Source organism: Stenella coeruleoalba (genome assembly GCF_951394435.1).
Source record: "Stenella coeruleoalba genome assembly, chromosome: 20".
NCBI classification, from domain to species: domain Eukaryota; kingdom Metazoa; phylum Chordata; class Mammalia; order Artiodactyla; family Delphinidae; genus Stenella; species Stenella coeruleoalba.
This window is the reverse complement of record NC_137166.1, coordinates 333,505-356,555: the sequence shown is the minus strand read 5'-3', so window position 1 is coordinate 356,555 and position 23,051 is coordinate 333,505. Positions and strand designations below refer to the sequence as shown.

The 23,051-nt window shown below is 54.2% G+C and overlaps 1 protein-coding gene across 1 annotated transcript in view; it reads right to left on the bottom strand.

Annotated features, from left to right (window-relative positions):
- Positions 1-23,051, bottom strand: part of FANCA (FA complementation group A) — a gene marked incomplete at its 5' end in the record, with an annotated part of 49,284 nt that overhangs the window by 193 nt on the left and 26,040 nt on the right. The window contains 22 exons of the mRNA XM_079906712.1: positions 125-217; positions 343-496; positions 635-710; positions 1,096-1,198; positions 1,495-1,557; positions 2,467-2,605; positions 3,319-3,431; positions 4,093-4,197; positions 4,329-4,385; positions 5,265-5,370; positions 5,832-5,995; positions 7,255-7,339; positions 9,536-9,664; positions 11,006-11,079; positions 12,166-12,342; positions 13,266-13,362; positions 14,649-14,836; positions 15,270-15,366; positions 15,708-15,778; positions 16,115-16,251; positions 17,906-18,019; positions 19,560-19,636. Of these exons, the coding sequence (XP_079762838.1) occupies positions 125-217; positions 343-496; positions 635-710; positions 1,096-1,198; positions 1,495-1,557; positions 2,467-2,605; positions 3,319-3,431; positions 4,093-4,197; positions 4,329-4,385; positions 5,265-5,370; positions 5,832-5,995; positions 7,255-7,339; positions 9,536-9,664; positions 11,006-11,079; positions 12,166-12,342; positions 13,266-13,362; positions 14,649-14,836; positions 15,270-15,366; positions 15,708-15,778; positions 16,115-16,251; positions 17,906-18,019; positions 19,560-19,636 (2,419 nt within the window). The remainder of the gene's footprint in view (positions 1-124; positions 218-342; positions 497-634; positions 711-1,095; positions 1,199-1,494; positions 1,558-2,466; positions 2,606-3,318; positions 3,432-4,092; positions 4,198-4,328; positions 4,386-5,264; positions 5,371-5,831; positions 5,996-7,254; positions 7,340-9,535; positions 9,665-11,005; positions 11,080-12,165; positions 12,343-13,265; positions 13,363-14,648; positions 14,837-15,269; positions 15,367-15,707; positions 15,779-16,114; positions 16,252-17,905; positions 18,020-19,559; positions 19,637-23,051) is intronic.

The window sequence follows — 23,051 nt, the reverse complement described above, 5'->3', positions numbered from 1 at the left end:
GGGCCCGGGGAGATGCCAAGTGCTGGACGCTGCATGTTCGTCTTCCCGAAGGCGTTCAGCACCCTCACAGTGAACAGTGATGGGGACTTAAAGACAGACAGCAAGGCGAGCATCTGGGCATTACCTCTGCCACGTCTGAGAAGCTCCTTTTCGGGCACCGAGGTATCGACTGCAGCAGAAAAAGACGAGCGTTTGTAATCAGGCTTACGGGGTCGCCCTGGAGAGAAGACAGAGCCGCGGTCAGGGTGCCCACAGCTGCACGCTGCGCCAGGAGGGGCTGCACAGGCCCCCAAGAGCTGGCCGCCCGGGTCCGTCTGGAGACAGGCCAGGCCCTGCACCTGCCTGGGCCTGGAGGTCCCCACTGTGGGCCAGAGTCCAAACCGCACCAGTCTCCCCAGCCACGAAGAGGCCCACGAGCTTCAGGTACATGTTAACAGCAACGTGCAGGAAGGCGTCTTCCTGGAGGAGGGCATCCTCGTCAAAGTAGGACAGGAGGCTGAAAGCAGAGACGGATGTCAGGTGACCCGGCCCTCACTGACCTCACTGAGGCCGGTGCAGGCAGCAGAGGAGCAGCCTTTCCCATCTCAAGGGAGCCCCGCCACCCCTCCCCTGACCAGCAGGCCCCGGGGGTTACCTGTAGAAGGCGACCGGCAGCAGCCTGACCTGGTGGTCGGGGGCCAGGCGGAGGAGGGTGCGCCCCAGGCCGGCATCTGCAACACAGAGGGGCTCCGTCAGCAACGCAGGTGCCTCCCTGCAGGGTCAGGGTCTTCACGGGCGTCGTGTGCCTGGTGACGCAGGGATGATGTCCTCATGCTGCAGAGTAGAGCTTGGGGGCCGGGGTCCCTGGGATCCTCGATACTCCACTAAATTATTTTGCTTAAATGAGTCTGCATACTTACCAAGAACAGAAACTTGCAAAAATGAGTTTTCAAAGTGGGCCCCAAGGAGAGGCTCATGTTTAACCATCTGAAAGTTGCTTCTGAAGAGGACTAAAGAACGGGGCCGCAGTCTGACCCTGCCGCCCCCTGTGCTCCCGGCAGAGGGCTGGGAACCAGGACAGACACAGGTCGGCCAGTCGGTCTCCGGATTTCTCACCCGTCTCCGTCAACTGAAAGAGCGGCAGCCAGGAAATCCTCTTCCTCTGCAGACACCCCAGGACCTCGGCACAGACGTCCAGAGGCTTCAGGGAGCCAGCGGCCTGTTACCCACAGGAGGAGGAGGAGAAGGACCCTAAGCTGACAAGTGCGCAAGGAAGAGGTGTCCACCTGGGGCCTCTGGACATAAGACACCAAGAGGCAGGCCAACGGCCTGGGGTTTTCTCTCCTGAGAAAGCCTTCGACACAAGGGTCCCAGGTGCACCCACCCCCACCACCACCATGAGACCCTAACTCAGGAGGTCTCGGGGGAGACGGGGAGACCCATGGTTTCAAGTGCCCTGGGGGGTCGTACCAGCTGCTCGCTGCCCTGCCCACGGCGGCAGAGGGTCTGACCTACCTGTGGGGTCAGATGTGAAGAGAGCAGGCCCATCAAGGAAAAAAAAAACAGGAAAACCAACAGCTGCAAATAAAAACAGGTCCACTGGCAACATAAAACTACCTGTGCTCCGTTCCCTTAAAGTAATTCTAAATGGGGAAAGAACGCATTCCTCGTTAACTGAACAATTTACAGGCCTAGGTTATAAATCTCTCTTAAGTGGATCTCCAGAGAAAGAAAATTTTCCAGTCACTCTTAAAGAGAAAATTTAATGGGTTATAAACTATTACTGCTTGGGAACCTGTCTCTGCTGATCCCCCAGGCCAGAGCGTGAGGAGGTGACAGTGGCCTGGAGGCTCTGGAGCCGCTAAAATCCTTCCAGCAAAAACCACCTGAAAACTCTTAAAATAGACTCTCCCTGGCAGTTTCTTCCTTTAAATTATAATCACCAAAAACTCAGCTCAGCAACTGTTCTCAGGCAGGTGGGTACGGCCTGAGCTACTGCGGGACCCTGGCTTTCACAGAACCAGGGGTTCAGCTGGGGGAGACACGGGAGCACGCCACAGCTCTGGGTAGGGGGCCCTGGGGGGTCCCACAGCTCCCAGTGGGGCCACCAGCCTGCCATCCGAGCAGCCCTCTGTCCACCCTTGGTCTTTGCCAGCAGCTAACTGGGGTGCGGGTGCCTGGAGGCTATGAGAAGGAAGGTCCCGCTGGACAGCTGACAGCCAGCCCTGACCCCCCCACCCCGGGGGTTGCGTTGATAAACAGGCCGAATAAAAGCACTTGAGAATGAAATGTAAAGTACCCTTTTTATCAACAAACCTGAGAACCTAAGTCTTACTAAACCTACAAACCCAGTAAGTTTTTGCTTCCAAATAAAGTTACAAGCACCCCAAACTCTTGTCTGTCCTTGAAAAGCACAGTGTGGTCGGAACCCTGAGAACCAGTAAAGCTGCTGGGAAAGGACACGCAGGGAAAGGATCTCACTCTTACCTCCTCTCCTTGGCCGTCCAGCTGCCCCAGCTCCCGCCGGATGCTCTCCTTCCCGGCCCGTCGAATCATAAAGTGCAGGGCAGCCGCGCAGAGCCAGGCCGGGCCAGGTGTGGGGGGTGCCGCAAGGGGGGAGAGGACGCTGCCGCAGACGGGGGTGTGTGTCACCACAAGAGCCCCCCCGCCCGTCACAGCGAGAACCCAAAGCGCACCCCCCACCCCCCCCCCCCCCCCCCGGCCTCCCAACCGGTCTCCACAGGCTGGCCCTTGGCTGTCAACATGCCCCTCTGCCCCGGACACAGGAAGCGGTATGCCTGGAGGGGGCGCCCGGTCCCAGCAGCCTCAGCTTTGCAAGGAGTCCTCCCCCCAGAGTCTGCACCCGCCTTCTACTCAGCCCCCACTCCGACTGCACTGTGATGTTCACGGTTCTCCAGAAGGTTAAAACTGGGCCGAAAGTTAAAAATGGAATATAATGCAGTGATTTAAGAAAGTTCTCTGCTCTTTGCAGAATTAGACTCAGTGGGCAGACTTGGTTTCTTCGTCTTCTGAGATTTCGAGCATCCCTGACCCTTTGTGGGGGGGACACAGGTGCCTCGGATAAAAACGGGTCACAAAGGAAGATGCAGGGAGGCTGGATGGGGCCAGCAATCCCTGCTGTGACCTCCGAGGACAGCACCACTCGGATGTGCGAGGAGACGGGCAGGTGGACCCCGGATGCCAGTCTGACGGGACCGTGTCCGCTCCGCTCTGCTTCCCCCTTCCACACGTGGGCCTCACAGAGCCTCCCCAGGGCCCCCTCCAGCTCCCGAGACACCATGCACGTAACCCAGAGTGGGTCCCGCTGCCCGCACTCACCTCCCGGCAAAGTGCCGGGCCTCCTGCAGCCTCCGCAGCTCTGCAGGCAGCGGGCTCTGAGAGCATCTCCTCCAGCGGCGGTGAAGCTCGGGCTCCAGGTGCGGCCACCACAGCTCATGGGAGAGAACGGGCACCGACAGGTCAGTCCCCCCCCCCACCAAGAAGATCGGGAAGCCTCGGGTGATGCTGGCGATCTGCGTGGGCAACGTCTGCCCGCAGGCCGACACCCCCAGAGCCTGTCTCCCGCTCATCAAGTGCTTCATAACTGCAAGGACAGCGTCTCATTTAAGGTCCAAAGCAGCTCCGTGAGGCGTGCTCATCCTCATCCGCGGAGGATGCAGGATGTGGGCAGAGGGTGGCCCGGTCCTTGGACGGCCCTGCTGAGCTGCAGAGCCGTGAGCCAGAGGCCACAGCCGCCCAGGGAGCCAGCAAGGAATGCGCTGCGTCCTCCCTCCCGACAAAACTGAGAAGGGGTGAGGAAGCCCGCGTGGGAGCCCCACCCGTGGAACATCACGAGAAGGCCGGGCCAGCAGGGGCTGGGGCAGCAGCCGGACCAGCAGAGCAGCAGTCCCCGCTCAGCTCCAGTCAGCACAGAGCAAGTAGGAGTGTGAACGGCTCCGGGCACAGAGACTCCCGAGGAGCCCCACCCCAACTCCTGTGGTCTGTCCCAACTGCTCCGGGTGCAGCTTCCCCTGAATCACGCTGCCAGGAAGCCCTGGGCGGACCCCGGCTGCGCCAGGTCCAGGAACGCCCCTGAAAAGATGGGGAGCCTACCAGAGCAGAGGTCAGAAGCAAGGGGCACTGGGTCTGGCAGGCAGTCAGGGTCAGGTCGGCTGCCAGGGAGGGGTCTCTGCTTCGTAAACAGGCGTTGAGGAGCCCCTGCGGGGAGACACGCCCGCACGCAGGGTTTGCACGCGGACCAGGGCCCCGGGAGCTGCCACGCACCAAGGGCCCAGCCCTGGGCTCTGAGTGAGCAGCGACGCTGGAGGGGCAGAGGGAAAGGAAATTACCCTGAAGAAGTGGGCCGTGATGTCGTGGGTCAGGGCGCCGTCGTGGGAGAAGTTTCTCTGCACAACAGTAGAGGCCAGTGAGGAAGCACGCGCAGGACAGGGCGGGCAGCTGCTGGGGGCTCCAGCACGTAAGGCCACGCGGCAGGATGGTACCGCCACGGTCCACGGAGGGCTGGCTCCGTGTGGCTTCGCATCCACCCCCGTGCCCGCCAGCCGTGGTGCAAACCCCGTGGGCCCAGGCGGGCGGGCCAGGTGCCGTCCCTGCCGTGTCCTCCCTGGCTGCTTTCACAGGCCGTTCTCAAGGCTCGAAGGGAAACAGCCTTTAGAACGAACTTAAAGAAAATCTCATTTCTGCTGCTTCCCCAGTTACCTTTTAAAGTTCCACACAAATGAACAGAACCTCAGGTCAAGCTCTAGTCACGTGTGCATTTCTAGAAAGTGGGAACCCATCTTTGGTGCAGAAGCCGTTCCCCTGCAGTGGGCAGGGGAGCACTTATGCACGGCACCTCCCTGACCCTGACCACGTGCAGGTCACAGGGATGTCACCCTTTGGAGCCCCTGACAAGAGCTGGGGCACCATCTGGCTTCCGTGCCCCCAAAAGAAACCGACGGAGGGGAGGCAAGGCGGGCAGGATGGTCTGCACATGCAGGGCCCAAGCTGGTCACCCTGCGGAAGGTTCCGTGAAGGAGTCGTGCTCCGGAGGACGAGGCTGCCCGGTCGCTAGCCTCGCAGGCCGGTGCCGAGCCAGGTGAAGGGCTCACCCGCAGCTCCGAGCGCCACGTCCTACCCTCAGAGACCCGGCGTGGGCAGGCAGGACATGCACTGAGGCGTTGGCTCCACGTGACCACGGATGCGCTGGTGAGTTTTCCAGAGCCAGCCTGAGGTGCCCACGTAGCCCTCAACCCCACAGCCCAGCTCACTTGCCCTGCGCCTACCAGCTCCGAGTTGACCAAGTGGAAGAAGTCATCGCAGTCGGGGGCGGCCAGCTGCTCCAAGCGGGGGCTGCCGACAAGCACGGAGGGGGGCAGGCCGAGGAGGATGCTGCGAGGAGGGAGGCATGGACAGTGACCCCGAGAGCTACGCTCGGAGCGCAGCCAACCCTCCCAGCCCGCTCGGAACTGGCCCTGGTCTGCGGCCTGTTGCCCTGCTGGGCCGACGGACACTCACTGTGTGTCCCCAGACCAGGTGTGATGTTACACGATGACCAAGGGCAGGGAGCAGCGTGTTAACCAACCAGTTCACGAGACCGGGAAGGACATCACGGCTCAGCCGTGATGCAGTGAGGACCCTGAGCGCACATTCCACACGAGGTCTTTGAACTGAGGGGTTTCTGAAGCCCAGGAGGAGAACTTTCACCCCCAGTTGCTTTCACACCTCTAGACCCTGCTCTCCAGGGGACCCGGGGAAGATGCCGTCCCAGGCTGGGGCGGGGGCCAGAGACGAGCGACTAGTGGGAAGAGACCCCAAAGTGAAGACAGACCCTGGGGCACCAGCCGTGTTACCGTTTGCACATGAGCAGCTCCTGCTGTCGCTGCAGGCGGCTGGCCACGTCCCAACCTCGAGCCAGGGCCTGGAGGCGTCTGCAGAAAACTCCAAAGAGGAAGTGGCCCCGGGGAGCAGCATGGCCGAGGCGCGCTGGGCCCTGCTCCAGGCCAGCAGCCATCTCCTGAAGAGAGCACGGCCAGAGGCAGAAACCCTGGGGCCTCTCACTCCCAGCAGGGCCCCGAGGTGGGGCCAGCGGAGTGAGTGCAACTAGCCTTTTCACTTGGAAATGACTGAACAACTGCAGGATTTTGCAAAAATGAAGAAAGAACAGTGCAAAGAACACCCTTCCCCAGACTCCCCATGGCTGGCACTTCACCCGTTTATCACCTGCTCCCCTGTGCAGGTGGGGGGTGTGCACAGCCTGAGGGTGAATCACACAAGTGGGGCGCGCACACAGCCTGCAGGCACACGTGTGTTGTCTCACCCCCCAGATGCAGAGCACCCGTCTCATCATCACCCCGTCATCTGTGACCCCAACCCCACGTCTCCCGCTGTGTCTGCCCTCACAGGTCACCTTCTTCCACGTTCAGTTATGACGGACGTGGAGGACAAAGGTCAAGATGAGGGCTTGGGGGACTCGGGTCCTTTCTCTGTGGGATGCTTTACTCATTTTTAAGTACATTTTCCCAGTGCTCCAGACCACATCCTCCATGATTTCTCTTTCATTCCCCACATGTTCTAAAGTCAGGCACTTTTTTAAGAGTGACAGCGGGAACACCGAATCCTATTATACAGAATTGCACGTACTCTTCCAAAGTTACAGACCCCCAGTGCACACTGTGGACGAGGATGCAGGATGGGGCCTTGCTCTGCACTCTGACCCCAGAGTTCACGCTCAAGAGATCTGGGGAGAGCAGGATGCTGACAGAAACGCCCCTTTCACTTCAACGTGAGAAACACCGTTTCTGCACTCTCCTAAAAGTGCTCCTGCCTTGCTGCCAAGTGACCCGGGAGACGGGAGAGTCTCCCAGCCTCCGACATCTGCAAACTCCTGATCCTCGGCCAGGTGGAGGGTTATTTATGTCAATCCTCAGAGCCTGACCTCCCAACGCAGCACCAGGAGTTACAAAGCAGAGAACAGGAGTAGCAGCCACGCTGCTGCCAAAGTCAGTATCTTTACTTCCTGTTCTCAAATTTTAAGCGTCCTAAAGCCTGGAGATGCTTCCCATATGACAGTTTTCGTTTCCGTGTTCCTGTGATGTTCACGGTGAGGTGAGTTCACAGAGCACGTGCCTCTCTGGTCTGAGCCATTGTGTATGTGACTCAAGCTTTCGTTCTGGTCAGGTTCCTTAGGACTCACTGGATATTCATAATAAATATCTTAATAGCACGTGGCTTAAATGCAGTGGACACACGTGAGTTTTACATCTTCTAACTCACCTGCAATCTGGAAAAAATATCACGATTTCCTGTGCGGCCACCAAGAACCAAATCAGAATTCTCTGAGTGATCATAACTCCTTGAACTGAAATGAAAACACAGTGAAAGCCTCCTAAGTGTCTCCTAACCGTGCTGGGCTGCCTGCTTCTCCTCCTGCCTCCAGAGTGGCCTGTGGTCACAGGGCCAGGACGTACCCGGAGACTGCAGGACACTCACGGTGTGCCAACAACAGCAAAGAGCCAGCAACCAACTCAAGCAACACATCAAAACAATTACATGCCACGACCAAGTGGGATTTATCCCAAGAATGCAAGGTTGGCTCAACATGCAAGAATCAATTAATGCAATAAACATATGAGTAGAATAAAAACCAAAAACCACACAGATAAAGCATTAAATTAAATGCTATACCCTTTCATGATTTAAAACAAAACAAAACAAAAAAAAAAACTAGGAGTAAAAGGGACCTTCCTCAACCTGTCAAAGGGCATCTATGAAAAACCCTCAGTTCACACCGTTCTTAATGATGAAAACTGTCCTCCTAAGATCAGGACCAGGACAACTGTCCGCTCATACCACTTCCAGTCAACACTGCCCTGTCAAGTTCTGGCCAGGACAATTCAGCAAATAAATAAATCAGTACATATAAGGCATCCAGATTGGAAAAGAAAAAGTTAAACCATCTCTACTGGCAGATTTCAAGACCTTTCATATAGAAAATCCTAAAGAATTCACAATAAAAAACCATCAGAGCAAATAAGTGAAATTAAAGCAATGAGCCTATGGTGCTAAAAAGAATAAAATACTTAATAAATTTAATCAGGGAGATGCAAGAGTCGTGTGCTAAAAACTATAAGATATTGTTGAAAATATTAAAGATGACCTTAATAAATGGAAAGCCACCCCATGTTCATGGATAGGAAGATGGCAATGCTACCCAAACTGATCTACAGACACAATGCCGTCATTATCAGAGTCTCATCTCGTTTTGCAGAAAGTGATAAGTTGATCCTAAAATTCAGGTGGAAGTGCAAGGGACCCAGAATACCCAAAAAAAATCCTGAAGAAGGACAACGTTGGAGGATTTCACATTTTCCAATTTTTAAAATTTATTTATTTTTGGCCATGGCACATGGCTCGTTGGAACTTGTTACCCGACCAGGGGTTGAACCCAGGCCCTTAGCAGTGAAAGTGCAGAGTCCTAACCACTGGACCACCAAGAAATCCCCACATTTTCCAATTTTAAAACTTACTACAAAGCTATAGTAATCAAAATGGTGTGGTCCTGGCACAAGGATAGACATATAGGTAAGTAGAATAGAATCAGGAGTCCAGGAGTGAACTCTCACATGTATGGCTAATGGACTTTCCACAGGAGTTCCAAGACCATTCAACAGGGAAAGGGCAGTCTCTTCAACAAAAGGGGACAACTGGATATCCACATACAGAAGAATGGGGCCAGATCCCTACCTCACACCATATAAAAAATTAATGCAGAATGGATCAAAGGCCTAAAAATAAGAGCTAAATCTAAAAATAGATGAATAAGGCTTCTTCAAAATTTAAAACTTTTGTGCATCAAAGTACCCCTTCTAGGGAGTGAACCGATGACTCATGGAATGAAAGAAAATATCTGCAACTCATATATCTGGTAAGGACCAAGTATCTAGAGTATATAAAGAACTCTTATGACTCAATAAGCAAATAACCCAATTTTAAGTAGGCAAAGGATCTGATTAGACATTTGTCCAAAAAAGGTAACACAAATGGTCAACCAGCACGTGAAAAGATGCTCAACATCATAAGCCATCAGGGAAAAGCAAATCAAAACCATAATGAGATAACACGACACACCACCTCGACACAGCAACCACGAGGACGATGAGAAAAACAGGCCACGTCAGAAGGCCACACCTGGCACAGCCCATTTGGTACCAGGAACGCCTGCCTTTCATGGCAGGCAGTCCACGCCAGTGCTCCCTGCACTGTGGGTGACAACACTGGCGCCCACCACTTGCTTGACCTTTTATTCTCATCACATTTGCTAATAACCCTGATACCAGGAGACAAAGCAGAAAGACCAGGTCACTGCCACTGGCAAATCTAGGCACAGAGAGAAAGCTGATTCCGGAAGCTTGCCTTTATCTCGAAAACCCAAACTTGCGATCAGGATATGTTCAACTGTGCTCTGTATAACACAAACTGGACTGAGAGAAATAAAAACGTTCTTAGAGCTACCAAAATCAAAAGACAGACTCTTCGGGGCACTAACATTCCTAACCTTTGGCAGAAGTCCATGAGCACGTCGACAAGCGTGGCACAGGCGACTTCCAGGTCTCCATCGCAGCCCCCGGTGGCAGAGGGCGCGGGGAGGAAGTGCTGGTGGATGGCCCACTGGTGGAAGTCCTGCCTGCAATGCAAATGCCAGGGTCTGTGCTGAGGGAGGCACGGGCCAGGGTCTGCTTCAGCCAGGGGTGACGGGGACTGCATGCAGGTCCACAGCTGCTGAGCTGGGGGTGGAGCGGGTGCCTGCACTGTCCCAGGCCCACCAGCAAAGCATCCACACATGGACCAGGCTCCGTGGTGCTGAAACCACAGCACAGACAGCCACCAACACTGCAGTCTGTTCCTGCAGGAATAACAGGACCCAAGCAGGACCTCCCCATGTGACCACGAGGGGCAGGGAGCGAGCCGCCAAAGCCTGTTTGGAACTGCAATCAGGAGACGGAAGGAGGCCCTGAACAGGACCCACACCATCAACACACAGTGACCTGAGGGTGAGTTAAGAAGGGGTCCTATGGAGCCGCAGGCCAGAAAACTAGTTCCTTCTTTCCCTCCTGGCAAGGAAGGAAGCGCACAGGAGGCAGGCCGCGCACAAACCTGAAAGGTGGAAGCGCCCACTGAGCTGGGAAAGGAAGCGGGTCATCCCTCCCATTGCCCATCACTGTCCTTCCTTATTCTACTTGTTCCGTCAGATTCTGACACCACGACACAGCACCCCCGTGTTCAGGGACGTCTCTGACCACTCCAAGTATGGTGGCTTGAGGACAGCCACCTCTGGCTTCTTCACCCCCTGACCCACCCCCAAACCCACGGCCCCTCAGCACCTGCTCGAGGCCAGGATAGCACACCTGACGTCTTGGCGGTCTCAGTCACCAGCCCCGGGACTCACATGGGTCTCAGACTCTGATTCGCTCACCCCTGGTGCCGCGCCTCAAAGCCAGCACTCGGCAAGGCGCTGCCCACCCTCCCCTCTGCTTCCCTGGCTGGCCGACACCAGCTGAGACCCTCCAGGGCTTCCCCACTGTGGCCCTCCCCAGGCGCAGCCTTCTCTGATCCTTGCCCGCCGGCACCAGCTCCCAAAGCCCCATCTGGTGTCTTCAGTGCCCTCTAATCCACCTTATTTATCACCCTGCCCGCCCCCAGGCTCACACAGGGCCCGGTTCTGCACAGTTCCTGTGAAGAACGGCTTAGGGGCATTGGGGCAGAGTGCAAGTGGGAAGCCCTGTATGTGCCTCGTGTGCCCCATCTGTCTTGTTCACACTGCATCCCCAGCTTCTAGAACATTCTAGAAGTGTCTGGCAAACTGTAGGTCAATAAATGTTTCTCAAATAAAAGAATGAATAAAATTGTACTCATACACTTATGTTAAACTGAACATTACACTGAGGATACAATGACAAAACTTAGACTTAAGACAGTGTAGAAAACTGTATTAACACTTTAAAGGGTAGATCCTTTAAACACTTACCTTTCTGTATCTGAAAGAGAATCAACTTCAGGCTGAATTTCTAGTTCCAGCTGTAACCAGTCTCTGTAAGTCAACTGAGAGAGAAGGACCAAGTGACCACCACAGCAAGGACAGAGCGCAGAAGCCACAGGTTGGGGCTGTGACGCTGCCCTATCTCGTATTAGCTGGAGATCTCCTGTGTGTCTGTCAGAAATATCGTCCTGTGCCATCTCCCAGGGTTAGACTGGGGGGCTGGTGCCAAGCCCAGATGAAGAATCAGTCATTTAACTCTGAACGTGAAGCTAACCAAAACTGTTCAAACTGGTATTTAAACTCAGTCCTCAACGCCGCTGCCTGGTCCTGGACAGCCCGCAGCAGCTGCACAACAATCACTTTCTAGCTCACTGAGCTGTGCAAATGACCAAAAGATAAACTTGATGTGACAACATGCTTCCAACAGTCACCGCTCCACGCGTCAACATAGACTAACCTCAAAACCTCACACCGCTGACACAGAGAAGGAAGGTCTAGTACATGTTGGGAATTAGGAGCAAGAGAAATATAAACTAAATGCACAAAATATAAAGTGTAGCCATGTCTAGACACCATGTTGTATTTGAATAATTTTTGTGCCAATAAATGACATCAGAATTCAAAAACAAAAAAAACCTCACACTGTGTGTAACAACGTGTCTCAGGGACACGCATGCAGCACGCGCAGTGTGTGTAAACGCCGGGGCTGCGCGGCACCAGCAGGGACGTGTGTGTAGACGGTGATCGAGGCACGGCTGCTCCTGCCTCGTTGCTCCTGGCATCAGGCAGATGGTCAGACCTACTCTTGTATGACTGATTATTAACAATAAAAGAGTTGAAAAACATGTACAATAAAACGACACAACTTCTTCTCTAAAGAGCAGAACAAGCAGGCAAACATCTAAGAAATAAATGAAAAGTTATGAAGAGGTGGCAGAAACAGTCACATGGGCACGTTGTCTGAGTGGCCAAGCTTCCGGTGACTGTGCTTGGAGACACCCGGCCCCAGCTCACGGCCTGGCAGGCATGTGTCAAATCTGACGATCCCAGGAGTGATTTCTGTCGGGTCAGGCCCGCCGCCCATGTCCTGCGCCCACGGAGCCCAGAGCGTGGAGGAGCAAAGCAGCGGAAGGGACAGTGGGACCTACATGGAGTCCCTCCTGCTTCAGCAGTTCCCGCAAGGTCCTCTGCTTCCACAGGCAGAGAGTGGCTCGCTGCCAGTCCACGGAGGGCAGGCACAGGGGCCGCCAGGGAGAGCTGGCCGGGTCTTCCCAAGAGGGAGGGTCTCGGGCCTCTGAGAACCATCTGAACACCATGAACTGGAACTGAAAAAAGACAGTGGCGTGTGTGCTGTGAGACTGAGGAAACACGCAGGGGCCTGGCTGCGCCCGGCTGGCAGCGAGGAGCCCCTGGTCTCAGTGGGCAGCCAGCCCTGACCACACATCTCTGAGCTGCCACGCCCTGCAGCCGCGCACGGCCGTCACGCGCGACCCGCGGGCACCGGCATTCTAAGAAGTGTGCTCACTGGCGACAGGAGATGCTCCCTCAGTGATGCACTGAGCCGCACATCTTTGCCTTAGGAGGTCGCACCCCCACCCTCAGGCTGACAGAGCCACAGGCTGCTCGAGGGGACCTCGGGGAGCTTGGGACACAGGGCGAGGACTTCCTCTTCTGGGCCGCTCCTCCGGATCTCTATCCCACACTTTAAAATGTCGGCACCTGGGACCGGGAGCACAGGGGCACCTGGACCCCAGGCTGCTCCTGACGCGGTGGAGCTCCCAGCAGCGCCCAGGAGCCCGACGCGGAGCCTGGAACTCTGACCCAGGCTCGAACCTCATGGGAGACGTGCCCTGAAGCTCTGCAGGCGCAGCAACACTGGCTCCCGCTGTGGCGGCGCCGCCGCCTTTGACGCTGAGGCTTCTAACACGCGGCTTCCCAGGCCGTCTTCAGCGGAAGCGCAGGGTGCTTCTTTAAATGCTGACACGCTTTCTATGAACGGCAGTCTTCTAACTTGCCTGCTTCATAAATAAGGAGGGCCATCTGTAGCTGTCACCTGCCGCCCCTCCTCTTAACTCAGATGGAAGGAAAAGGCAGTGTTCAACCCAAGCGGACGGCAGGGTGGCGCCAGGAGACAAGTCTGCTACGAACGAGGCCAGTGCCGGGAAGGAGGCGACACAGGCTTCAGGCCAGAAACCCGTACAAGACTGGAACTTACAGGAGAGCAGAAAAAGGAACCCACAAGACTCACCTTTTTTATAAGGCCTGGAGACAAACAGCTGTACGAGATGTCACGTGACTGGGAAGAAAACTTACACAAAGAATAAGAAATTGCCGCTGTACAAAATCTGAAAATAGAAAAGATTATAACACAGAAATGGGATCCACGCAAAACAACAGGTGGAAGAAGAGCGTGAACTGCACAACGTGAACTGAGGGCCTCCCAGCCCGACGGCCGCTCGGCGCTCAGCCTCAGGCCCAGCCAGGCCGGCTCCTCCGAGCCCTCGGGAAGAGCCCCCAGTCAGGCCGTCTGGCCTGAGCTCTTTCCACGTTGATGAGAGACTCAGAAAACACATGAACACGCAGGCTCTGCACGTAAGGGCTTGCTTTCCCAGCGTGTCCAGAGCCACGGTCAGAACCAAGGGAATGAAGTGAGGAGGTGCGAGGTGGGTGTTCCCCGTGTGATTGCGTAAGGCTCTCGTTCATCTGCATGATGGCAAATTATTCACTGTTCCCGCCTAAAAGAACCTCAGAGCCAGAGTGAAGCATGTCCGGTTTCCAACTCAGCCTCTGCCTGCCCATGGCGGGCTGTGACGTGTGGGAGGGAGAGGCTGCCGAGAACAGAGGTGACCATGAGGCCCAGAGAGTCAGGACTGTGGCGAGGAAGGGGCCCGACTCCCAGTGCGGACTTGTCAGTGGTGCTGCTGTGGATGGCGCGGACAGCTGGCGGGCACTGGTCCCAGGCCGCGTTCCTGTGCTCAGCTCTCCCTGTCTCTCCTAATGCCAGCTCAGTCCGTGAGCCGCGACCCTGGTCCCAACATCTCCCACCGGAGCCTCCGGCTTCCGTCCTGACCTCAGCAGCCACAGGAAGCCCTTCGGGCCTGAGTCACACGTGGACTCCCCAGGGCTCTGCCCATGGGATGGCCACTCTCACCCAACCCCCGCCCATCTCTCACAGCCGCCGACCCCAGGCTACGGGCTCCCTGCGACTCACCAGGTCCCGGGAGGGGGCCTAGCACGCAGTGTGCAGCGAGTGGATGAGCACGTAACTGGACGATGGGTCTCCAAACCCTCTGGGTGGGACAGCTGTGTGTGTAGAAACCTCCCCCAGAGAAAGCTGTTCACCACAGGGACCCCGGAACCTAACCTGAGGGACAGGCCCAGCCAGCCGCCGGCCACCTGACCTGGAGAAGGGCACCTGCAGCCCACTGTGAGCATCTTGAAAAGCAGGTGGCAAAGTAGGGTGATCTCACTTTTCTAACTGAAGATACCAACACACACATAAATACACCCAAGACAAGGTCCTGGAAGGGTACAGACCAACACGGTAAAGACTGGTCATCTGTAGAGCATGTGTGTCTGTGCTAATTTTGTCTGATGAACGTGTGTTACTTTTGACAAGAAGGACACTCACTTCAGACACAGGGCTGAGGACTCCTGGGTCCTACAGGGCAGGAGGATGTCGAAGAGCTCAGGGACGGGCAGGCCCCTGGCAGGGGTGGGAGGGCCCACGTGCACCTCCGGGAGGGCAGACCTGGACTCGCCGAGGTGGACGGCCAGGGCGGCCAACCCCACCACATGCGAGGCACTCAGGCTCGGGCCCTAAAATAGGAAAGAAGAGTGGTTCAGGGACTTCCCTGGTAGTCCAGTGGCTAAAGACTCCGCGCTCCCAATGCAGGGGGCCAGGGTTCAATCCCTGGTCAGGGAACGGGATCCCACATGCCGCAAGTAAGAGCCCGCGTGCTTCAACTAAAGATCCCGCATGCCGCAACTAAAGATTCTGTGTGCTACAACTAAGAGCCCATGTGCCGCAACTAAAGATCCCGCATGCCGCAACTAAAGATTCTGTGTGCTACAACTAAGAGCCCATGTGCCGCAACTAAAGAGCCCACATGCCGCAACTAAGAGCCCAGATGCCCCAGTGAAGACCGGGCGCAGCCACATGCATACATACGTACATACGTAGACAAACACAGAAATATTTGAAAAGAAAAGAGGGTCAGCGCTGTGGGGGCTGGAGGAGGGGCAGCCCTACCTGGTGACGGAGCAGCTGGCAGAGCCGGCCGAGCAGCGCCGGCAGGAGCCTGCGTCTGCACAGGGTCCTCACGAAGTGGGCGGCCCAGGGGCCCTGCCTGTGGGGACAGCCACAGAGAACAGTGGCAGCGGCCAGGCCTGGCCCTGCACTGCCCGCCTGGAGCCTGGTGGATGAGCAGTCAGGCACCAGAGACTGAAGAAAGAACCAGGCTGTTCCCCAACCAGGAGGGTCTCCTGTTGCGACGCTGACCGTCGCCACGCCCCTGCTGGATAAGTCAGCCCCCCCCCCAGGCCCTTCCCCAGCGCAGCACGAAGTCGGGGGGCAGGACCAGGGCCCCAGGCTCAGAGCTGGACCAGGAACGACGGCCACTCTCATCACGAGCACCCAGGCCGCCCCAGGACAGCTCCAAACCACCCGGTGAGACCGCCTAGCCTCTACCTGTCTGGTGGGGCAACGCTGGAGGCCGCCATGAGGTTCTGACAGAAAGACGTCAGCAGGAGGTCCACGACCTGAGAGAGGAGAGGTCTCAGGGCCGCAAACCCACATCACAGCGTTTCCACCCTGGACGTACAGGGCCACAGTGGAGCTGACGAGACTGGAAAACGAGCCCCCATCCGGAGAAGAGGCTGCAACGCCTCAGCACAGGAATCCCCAAACCCTGGGAGGGGCCCCCAGGGGTCATCACGGAGCTTCTCAGCAGAGAGCAGGGTCAGCAAACCTGCCCACAAAGGGCCACGAGCAGCCTCTGCCACAACTTCCTCCCAAACACAGAGTCTGTACGCCAACGGCAGCACCGGCCCGAAACCCTCAACTCACATGTGGTCTCCCTGGTGCCCCACACTCACCCTCTGCTCCCACGGCTGCAGCTTGGGGGCCCGGACGCTGAGCTGAACCGGGGCCCCCTCGAAGTCGCTGTCATCCTCGCCGAGGCCCAGGGCGGAGCGGAGCTGTTCAGAGATCACTGCCATCTGAGCCAACAACGCTGCAAGGCAGGGACCGGCGCCATGAGCAGGGGCGCCATGCACCACCTCAGGGGCCACACTCTCAACTGACCCTGGGGCCGCTCTCGTCCCCGCCCGGCCAGCAGCGGAACCACTTTTCTGCAGTGCAGGTGGCCAGGCTTCTCCGAGGGGCTGGCATAGCTCTTCACGTCACCACAGCCCGTGTCTATACCCCGCGCCCCTCGCCCCTCGCCCGCCAGCCACCTCTGCACACACTGACGCCCGCTGCGGCCGCCCGGCCCGGCCTCAGCAGCTCTGCCAGCACAGGGACTCACAGGCCTGGCTGGCTGACCATCTTGCGGCAGCGCTGGGGCCCCACACAGGCCTCGACCTCCCCAAGAACCACGTACTGCAGGAGCAGAGTGTGGAAGGGTCACGCTGACCATGAGGGGACATCCTGGGCCCTCAGGACAACCACGGTGGAGGCAGAGCTAACAGTGCAGAGCTGGGGCTGCCGACCCTCCACCACAGGTGAAAATCTGTGCGTAACTTCTGACCCGGAGCTTAACTCCTCACAGCCTTCCGTGTATTTTGCATGTCATGTGAATCTACGTGTATTTTATGCATTCACGACATACCTAATTTTCTCAACATTTCTAGGCAACGTGGTTTATCTGAAATTTTTGCAATTGTCATTTATCTCAAAAAATTTTCCAGTATATTTACCGAAAATAATCTGCATATACTGAGTGGACCCACACAGTTAAAAACTGTGTTGCGGACTTCCCTGGTGGCGCAGTGGTTAAGAATCCGCCTGCCAATGCAGGGGACACGGGTTCCAGCCCTGTCCAGGAAGATCCCACATGCCGCGGAGCAACTAAGCCCCCGTGCGCCACAACTACTGAGCCTGCGCTCTAGAGCCCGTGAGCCACAACTACTGAAGCCCGTGTGCCTAGAGCCCGTGCTCCGCAACAAGCAAAGTCACCGCGATGAGAAGCCCGTGCACCGCAACGAAGAGCAGCCCCCACTCGCCACAACTAGAGAAAGCCCACGGGCAGCAACGAAGACCCAGCGCAGCCAAAAATAAATTTAAAAAAACCGAACTGTGTTGTTCAAGGGTCAACTGTATTTCCTCCGTGAGACTCTCATAGGAATTAAATGAATTCATAATAAATAAACATCTACTGAAGTTACTAGGTGAAAGCATGCCTTATGTATTTTAGTTTCTGCATTTAGCATAGCAAAACTCTAAAAACACCGGAACCTAACATTTTACTTGTGGACCGCTATGGCCACTGAGCGCTTTGAACTGCTCACGCCTGTCCTCCAGGCCCCTCATAGGAAACAGTCCCAGAAGCAGAGGCCCAGCGCTGAAGAGCACAGCCACCCAGGCAGTAAAGGAAGGAGACAACGCAGCTTTCCTCCTCTCTGTCTCCTGTCCCACCGAGACGCCAGGTAGCAGAATAACCATATTCTACCCAGACATTGGGACAGCCTGAGTGTCAGAAAGGAGGCACGCTCCACACCCACCCGGCCGTGGTCAGGTTCACTACCAGATGCTGAACTGCAGGGAAAATGCACTGACCACTGCCACTATGGGCAACAGAGCAGCCTCAAGCTCTGAGCACGTCAGGACTGGCCTGTGCACCCACGGGCACCCACTGCGGACGGCCCGACCCACAGCCCTGTCCTCACCGTCACGCTGGGTGGGATCTGTCACTGAGGCCCTGAGCTCTCGCAGGGCAGTTGTGAGCAGACCCAGCGGCTCCTCCTTACAGCTGGGCTCCACCTCCCTCTGCGAGGCTGCATCTGAGAGACAGGAGATAATTTTAACAATTAAACAGGTTAGATCAGATAGGAAGCACACGGAACTGACGCTGTCCCTGGCTTCTCCCTGCAGAGGGCACACAGAGGACTGGGGCCCTATGAGGAGGGAAGTGAAACGCTCTCCCTGGACGGCGGATGTTAATGTCCTATCAAAGTTAAAACAGTCATAAGGAAGTTTAAGAAAAACCATGGTTCTATACACACTATCGCCACAAGTGTAAAAAGCAGGTATGTAATGAACAAAGACCAAATGCATGTGGAGGGAGGCTGGGCGGGGAGAGCAGAATTATGTACAGATGATGGTTTAGTCCCTGTTTCTCAAACTTTTAAGTAACATTGTGATATTGTTTTTTACAACAGGATGTTAAAATCAGTATATTAGAGGTGATTACCAGTCCTCAACACACATTTAGTAGGTTTACTAAAAAATATTAGCCCTATGAGATACAGCATTAGGAAACATTCTAGAAGCCCCAAAAGCAGGACCATGGGGTTAGGAAAGGAGGGCAAGGCCTCACTCAACGGTGGACACAGCCCTACGGCCCCCTTGGCATCCTGTCTGCAAGATGTTTCGATACTGGTCCAAACAGGTGTGGGTCTCCCTGGCTGTCAGAAACTGTGGAAGATTGTGCAAGGAGGGTTCTGGCAGACAGAATTAGAAAACAGAGCTGCAGTTGCTCATGCAGCCTAACTGGCCCTGCAGGCGTCAGAGGGATTGACCAGCAAACAGCTGCACCATTTCAACACCGACAGACCAGGCCCTGTCCGGATGGCGCCTCGTTCCTGGGGCGATGGGGTGCGGACAGCCTGCCCAGCTGCTCCAAGCAATGAGGCACGCTTTCACACACTGGCCCAGGTCCACATCACTGTCCCCTAGAAGCAGAAAGATCCCCAACCGTCCAAACGGCCAAAGAGCCACGGCAGACCCCCTACTAGGACACGGTGCAGAACAAGCACCACGGGCCTCGGGCCTGGCTGGTCACCTGACTTTAAAGCTCGAATTCAGGGCTTCCCTGGTGGCGCAGTGGTTGAGAGTCCGCCTGCCGATGCAGGGGACACGGGTTCGTGCCCCGGTCTGGGAAGATCCCACATGCCACGGAGCGGCTGGGCCCGTGAGCCATGGCCGCTGAGCCTGTGCGTCCGGAGCCTGTGCTCCGCAATGGGAGAGGCCACAACAGTGAGAGGCCTGCGTAACGCAAAAAAAAAAAAAAAAAAAAAGCTCGAATTCAGACAGGCAAACAGAAGCCACATGACAGCCTCAGCGGGGCACACAAAGATGAGAAATGGTCAAGTGGATTTTGTACTGCATGTGTGTTCAGGGAATGACATCACAGGCAGCCCTCCTGGTGTCACAGCTGTCCCAGGGCTGGTGCTGGGCAGTCTCTGAAGCCACAGCTGTGACCAGACCCAGCATGACAGAAGCAGACCAGATGGACCAAGGTGCCACCGACACGTCTCGTGGTCAGGGAAGTGGAGGTGAGATGTGGGCACGTCTGGGGACCAAGCGACCCACTGACCTTACCTTCTGGCTTCTTCTCTCCGACAGTGGAGCAGGCTTGGCGGTAGGTGGAGTATAAGGAGGGGGGAATTTTATCTGCTCTGGATCAGAAGAAAACATTAAAATAGTCAACTATGACTCAAATTAATTCTCAAGCTTACAATCCCAAAGACTATCATAAAACAGAAATATGCAACAGAGTAAATCTAAACAAATTATACAACACCCCACAGCACGACCCTATGTTTAGGAAAAACATTGTCCATATGGACTTAAACGGTCCTGACTACTTCATATGTCCTATATAAACATCTCCCAACAGTGGGTTTTGTTGTGTAGTGAGATCATAAATGATTTTCACTTCTCTCATTCAAGTTTTGGTAATTCCCAAATTTTAAAGGTGAACTTATATTACTTTTAATGAAAAATGCTAACTAAGGAAAACATCCAATTAATGTCATTAAAAATACAAGTCCTGTGATGAGGACATGGGGCATCTACAGGGCACGGACACAGCTGGCACATTGTCATGGCACAGCAGTAAGTACAAGGACGAGAGCCACAGAGCATCCCCCCCCCCCCCGCCATCAGTGCTGCAAACCGTGACAACGAGATTCAAGTAGAAGAACAGAGACGTAGCTGTGGTCCAGAGTGAGAATCCACACCTCCACACCGGGACTGGAGGGAGGCAGGGAATCTGGCTGGAGACTAGGAACTGAGGGCACCACCCACTGCCCTGGGGACTGGAAAGCCTTCAGTTTAAAAAACAGAAACCAAAAAGAAGAAAAGAAAAAACAGAAACCAACGCAAATAAAAAGAAAGAACAAATTCAAGGAAACGGAGAAATTCACAGAAAAGAAACTGTCAGTCATCACTTTTATTAGTATCTTCAGAGAGGTAAGACAAAACACTGCAGCTGTGAAACAAGAATGGACTGCTAGGGGCTTCCCTGGTGGCGCAGTGGTTAAGAATCTGCCTGCCAATGCAGTGGACATGGGTTCGAGCCCTGGTCTGGGAAGGTCCCATGTGCCGTGGAGCAACTAAGCCCGTGCACCACAACTCCTGCGCTCCAGAGCCCACAAGCCACAACTACTGAGCCCAACTGCCATAACTACTGCAGCCCGCACGCCTAGAGCCCATGCTGTGCAACAAGAGAAGCCACCACAGTGAGAAGCCCGCGCACCACAATGAAGAGTAGCCCCCGCTCACCAGCAGAGAAAGCCTGCGTGCAGCAACGAAGACCCAACACAGCCTAAATAGATAAATTAATTAAATTAAAATTTTAAAAGAAGAATGGACTGCTGTACAAAGGAATATCTGATGACAGAAATGAAACAGTCAGTAAAAGAACTTGCAGATAAACTTGAAGAAACCTCTCAGAAAGGAGAGGAAAAACAAAACAAAACAGATACGCAAAATAGGACAAAAGAGAAAAAAATCAGAAGACAATACAGGAGATCTAATATCTAAAACATAGCAGTTCTAAGAAGAAAAAGGACATAAAGAGGACACATCTGCAGAGAAATAAACCAAGTAGAAATAATCAGCGTCTGGGATTTGCTTCAAAATAATCCAGAATGCTGGGTGGGTAAGTGAGTTTGAAGGCTATAGATGAAACAACATTGCCCATTTATTGATAACAAATCTGGGTGATAGATTCTATTCTGCTTTTCTGTCTCAAATTTTTCATAAAAAAAAGGTTTTAAGTATCCAAGAAAATCCCTTAGTACTGAAGGATATGAATTTCCAGAGTAAAAAGCCCACCATGTGCCCAGCCCAGAAATAAAATTAGACCCACAATGAAATACACTGCTATAAAATTTCAGAACACAGGGAACAAAGAAAAGGCACTACAGGCCTCCAGAAAGAAAAACACAGATTCCCATGCAAAGAGTCAGAAACTGTAAGTTTCTAACATCTCAGTCGCAACAATGGAAGCTAGAAGTCAATGGAGTGACTCTTAACAATTTGAGGGAAAATAATTTCCAACTTAGATTTCTATACCCAAACTACCTATCAAATGTGAGGGCTAAATAAGGTGTCGAAAAATCTACCTCACACCCATCCTTTTGTAAGAAGCTTCAATAGGGTGTTTTCCACCAAGACAAAGGAGTAAACCAAGAAAGAGGATGATCTCGGGCATAGAAAGGAGAAGCCAGCACAAGCCAGAGCAAAGGACGTCAGTCTCCAGGTGACGCTGAAGGAAGATACAAGGGTGACAGCGGTCTTAGAGGCATAACAAGCTAGTGGGTCAGAGTGAAGCAGGTCAGAAGGCTCTAGAAGAGATTTCCCAAAGGTACAACCGTTGGGATACTTGATTCTGAACAAGAGAACATTTAGACAACTGGTAGAGTTTCCAGTGAATCATGATATGTACAAGGAAAACTAAGATAAAACAAAGATAATTATAAACTCCAGAGAAAACAGAAAGTAACGATTCCTAATGATCAACTCTGAATACTGTTTAGATAGCCTTAAAAAACAGGGGTTTTTGTGGTTGTTTTTTTTTTTTTTTGCGGTATGCAGGCCTCTCACCGTTGTGGCCCCTCCTGCCGCGGAGCACAGGCCCTGGACGCAGCCAGGCTCATGGGCCCAGCCGCTCCGCGGCATGTGGGATCCTCCCGGACCGGGGCACGAACCCGTGTCCCCTGCATCGGCAGGCGGACTCTCAACCACTGCGCTACCAGGGAAGCCCTAAAAAGCAATTTTTCAAAACCAACACAGGAAGGGCAGCTATGTGTATTGGTAAAGGAAAGAAAACTAAAACAGAAAAATTAATACCAAAATAATAATGTTATATGGAGATTCGGGGCGAAATATCGAAAAATCAGTTGAGTTGAAAATGCTTGCTTCCAGAAAGAAAGTGAAGTGGCAGGGATGGGTGGGGAGTGGCTATTTCTCTCTCTCTTTTTTTAAAAAATAAATTTTTTTATTTTATCTTATTTTTGGCTGCATTGGGTCTTTGTTGCTGCACACGGGCTTTCTCTAGTTGTGGCGAGTGGGGGCTACTCTTCGTTGTGGTGAGCAGGCTTCTCATTGCAGTGGCTTCTCTTGTTGGGAGCACGGGCTCTAGGTGCTCAGGCTCAGTAGTTGTGGCACACAGGCTCAGTAGTTGTGGCTCGTGGGCTCTAGAGCGCAGGCTCAGTAGTTGTGGCGCACGGGCTTAGTTGCTCCGCGGCATGTGGGATCGTCCCAGACCAGGGCTAGAACCCATGTCTCCTGCATTGGCAGGTGGATTCTTAACCACGGCTCCACCAGGGAAGCCCCTGGCTATTTCTCTTAATAAACTTCATAGAAGTATCTGACTCTTTAATCTAACTTTAAAAAAAAAATTTATTCAAGTATAGCTGAATTACAATGTGTGTTAATTTCTGCTGTACAGCAAAGTGACCCAGTAATACATATATATATATATTATTTTTCATATTCTTTTCCAATATGGTTTATCACAGGATACTGAATATAGTTCCCTGTGCTATAAGTGGGACCTTGTTGTTTATCAATTCCATATATAAT